Raw genomic sequence first — 3,359 nt, 5'->3', positions numbered from 1 at the left:
TCACCATCTCTGGAAGTGTTCAAAAAACGTGTGGATGTGGTGCTTCGGGACATGGTTTAGGGGACATGGTGGCGCTGGATTAATGGTTGGACTTGATGATCTTGAAGGTCCTTTCCAACCTTAGTGATTCTGTGATTCTGTGATCCTCCCTATTTCTCAACCCTCCACCTATCATTTTTCCTCTGCCCTCAAACTACGCATCCAAAATGAGAAACATTCTGAAAATGAGCACAAAACACAATCAGTATTACACTTTTTCTCTCTTTCCCCACCACTACGATCTCACATCCTTCAGCACATCTGTGAACACTAACCATAGGACAAGCCTTACAGAATGACAAGCCTTACTTTTGGGAAAGAGAACAGGGAGATTTAGCACCTTTCTTTTTAGCAGATGGCCACATTTCTGGTTTGAGATCCTCATAATCTGTCCAGTCAAAGAGTGCCATATCTAGGGTGGGCATCACATCCCCATCTTGCCTGAGACGGGCCTGCAAACCACAAGAAACCAAAGAGACAATGGATTACACTTCTGTAGTGACACCGAAGTCTTTGCAAATTTTCCTGGTGTTTTTAGACCTTAAAAAGGCTTTATGATTTCCCCCCACCTCCACTCCTATCTTGTCCATTGGGGATTCTTGGCATTTCATTTTCAAAAGGGAAGAGCTTTCCCTTGTTGCAGCTCAAGCCAAGAGGGAAGTTTCCACTACTTCTGTGTGAGGACAAAAGGCGAGCAAGGCGCATTAGGACATGCTGCCTCTCCAGCCAAGTGCTCCTACTGCCTCTCTGGTCCTTGAAGCTGAAGGAAGATGGCTAGCTAAGGGAGAGGTAGGGCAGGGAAGAGAAGCAACTAAAGGAACCGTTTATGAAGAAGAGATACTTAGATGTCTCCAAGACAGAGAGTTGCTTTTCAGGGAGGGCTTGGGTGTTAAGCAAGCACTTACCTCTAACTGTCAAAAAACAAAGAAAAAAAAGAAACTGGACCTTATCTGCAGGAGATTTCTGTCTGCGTCAAGGTACAGTGCAGAGTTACCAGCTGTCTCTTTACCTGTGACCGTGGTGATGTGGCTGGAAGAACAGGAGGCTCTTCTGTGGAAACGCCAAGTTCAAGTGCAGTGATGAGAAACATGGTGGGAGTCAGACTTGTAGCTTCTTGTGCCTGGAGGTTTTGAAACTGTTCTTCAAAGCTTTCGGGTTTCTTGTACAAGGAGCTTGGCCCAGCATCAGGAGTCTTCCCTGCAGAGGGCAACAGGTACAGTAACATTAGCTTTCTCATCCCTTTTCTCTCTGTGTGACACAGATTTGAGTCAAAGGAATTCAGATTTCATCCAGCCACTGGCCAGTGTTCTACCACCCTGAGCTGCTGTTTAGACCAGTGTAAAACAGAGTCACATGCTATTAAATTAAAGTGATAGATCTGGTCCAGAGTAAATGCATCTTCATTTGCACACACTTAAGTCATACATAATCACACCTTCTTAAAGATATGTCTCTCTCTTGCTTAAGCAGCAAAGGATTTCTTCTTCTGGTCTCAAAAGTACAAAATATACCCATTTTACCATTTTTAAACCAATGGATGAAGCTGATGCAAATACCTGTGAATGCAATCTTGGTCAATTTTAGTAGTGGGTTATTCCAATTTAGTTCAAGTCAGGACCCACGTAACTTGAAATAAGAATATTTTCACAGCCTGATCCCTGCTTTTCCTAAGTATTAATTTAAAATATAGACCTTAAATTAAACCAAAGAAACAAGGCCTGTTTTGTAGTCTGTGGATATCGCTTCAAACCATCTTTGTTGTATACTCTTCTATGTTGTTTAACCTGAGTTGTTTAGTCAGTCCCCTGAGAAAACAATAGAGCTCTTCTTACTGATTCAGGGAGGAGTGATAGCTGGAACTCAGGGATACTGATACCCAGCTTGTCAAATAAGAGTAGGTTGGCACAAATTGCCTGGCTTTAACAGAACTAAAGGTTTTTTGCACTGAGTATACCATACCACAGAAACACACACTCACAACTTGACCTGCAAAGGAAGTAATCCAAGTCAAAAACAAGCAACATTTTAAAGTAATTAGTGCAAGTTCACATATGCAAAATTTCTATTTTTTATAGTTCAGCATAAATACAGAATACAAGCTCTGATGAGAAGAAACTGATCTTCAAGCAAAGTAGGGGTTTTGTATTATTTCTAGTTCTGGTCATGTTTCAAAGTCAGTGGAGAGACTGAGCATGGCTTGGAAATGTTTGTTATTAAATTGAACCATTTGCTAAAAAAGCAAAACAAAGCAGGCCACCCCAAAACAACCCCTCAAGTCCTAGGAACATTCAGAGCTCCCCCTGTAAGGCAAACCAGGTCATTTTCACAAAACTGCAGCCAGCAGTAAAAACCTCTGGTTCTGGAGTTCCCCTTTTTTCTTGTGCCTCTTTTGTTTGGCAGATTTCTCCCCAGAGCAGGCACACATCCCACACCCTCCACACACCCATGTGGCTCAACCACAGCTACATCTCCTTGCCCTCACACAAGTGACACATTTCAAGTGGCCCAACAGCTTCAGCTTCGCTTGGAGCTCAAATACCTCTGTGGTGTTTCAGCCTGTCCCTACGGCTGTGTCGCCGATGCTCTCGGTTCTGCTTCTTTCCTCTCTCAGACCCAGGGGACTGGTTCTCCCTCTCAGGATATGGGAACTCAAAACCCAGGAACACATCCTTGTTCAGTTTCAGGGCTGCTGGCTGTCCCTCTGCTGCCAGCTCTTCCACAGCTGGACCTCCGCTACCCATTCTGAGGGCCTCTTCCCCAGCCAGCTGCCCTCTAGAAGACATGGCATGGACCCTCTCCTTCTTGGCCAAGCCATGCTTGTGGTGGTGCCCATTTCTGGGCTGCTGCATCCACATCTCTTGGTTTTGAAGATGGTTGTTGTTCTCTGGGACATTTTTGATCTTTGTGCCAGGGTCCAGGGAGACTGCAAGACTGATGTCGGAAAGAACCAGCACACACAGGAAAAGGAAAGGAGAGAAGAAGGTGGAAGAAGTTGCCATAATCCTGGGTGCTCTGCCTCACCTGCAATTAAAAAAAAAAAAAAAAGGAAAAAAGAAAAGCAACGAACTTCTAGGAACTGTAAAGGCAAGCAAGAATCAGACGTAGGACACTTAAATGAAAACAGTTATGTTGTCCAGAGCTGGAAGTGATCTTTTTTTTTCCTCCTTGGTTACCTCCTCCTCTCCAAGCCCCAGTTACAGCAGCTGAGACACACGTGCAGAGCCTGCAGGGCTGAGAGGTCCCAGTTTCATGTGCAAATGAGGGCCATCAATCAGTAGGACATTTCTCTTTGATTCCTGACTAGCCCCCCTACCCTCCCA

At 44.6% G+C, this 3,359-nt stretch overlaps 1 protein-coding gene across 1 annotated transcript; it reads right to left on the bottom strand.

Moving 5' to 3' along the window:
* Positions 1-348: 348 nt before the first annotated feature.
* DRAXIN (dorsal inhibitory axon guidance protein) lies at positions 349-3,063 on the bottom strand (the record flags this gene model as incomplete). Its single annotated transcript, XM_010281685.1, has 3 exons — positions 2,579-3,063; positions 1,049-1,236; positions 349-491 (listed from the first exon to the last, which is right to left on the bottom strand). Coding segments are annotated over exons 1-3 (791 nt in total), but the record flags the coding sequence as incomplete, so codon positions are not given.
* Between the last annotated feature and the right edge of the window lie 296 nt (positions 3,064-3,359).

Source organism: Phaethon lepturus, unplaced genomic scaffold, assembly GCF_000687285.1.
Source record: "Phaethon lepturus isolate BGI_N335 unplaced genomic scaffold, ASM68728v1 scaffold30912, whole genome shotgun sequence".
Taxonomy (NCBI): domain Eukaryota; kingdom Metazoa; phylum Chordata; class Aves; order Phaethontiformes; family Phaethontidae; genus Phaethon; species Phaethon lepturus.
Note: the sequence above shows the minus strand (reverse complement) of the source record. Positions and strands in the feature narration are given on the sequence as shown.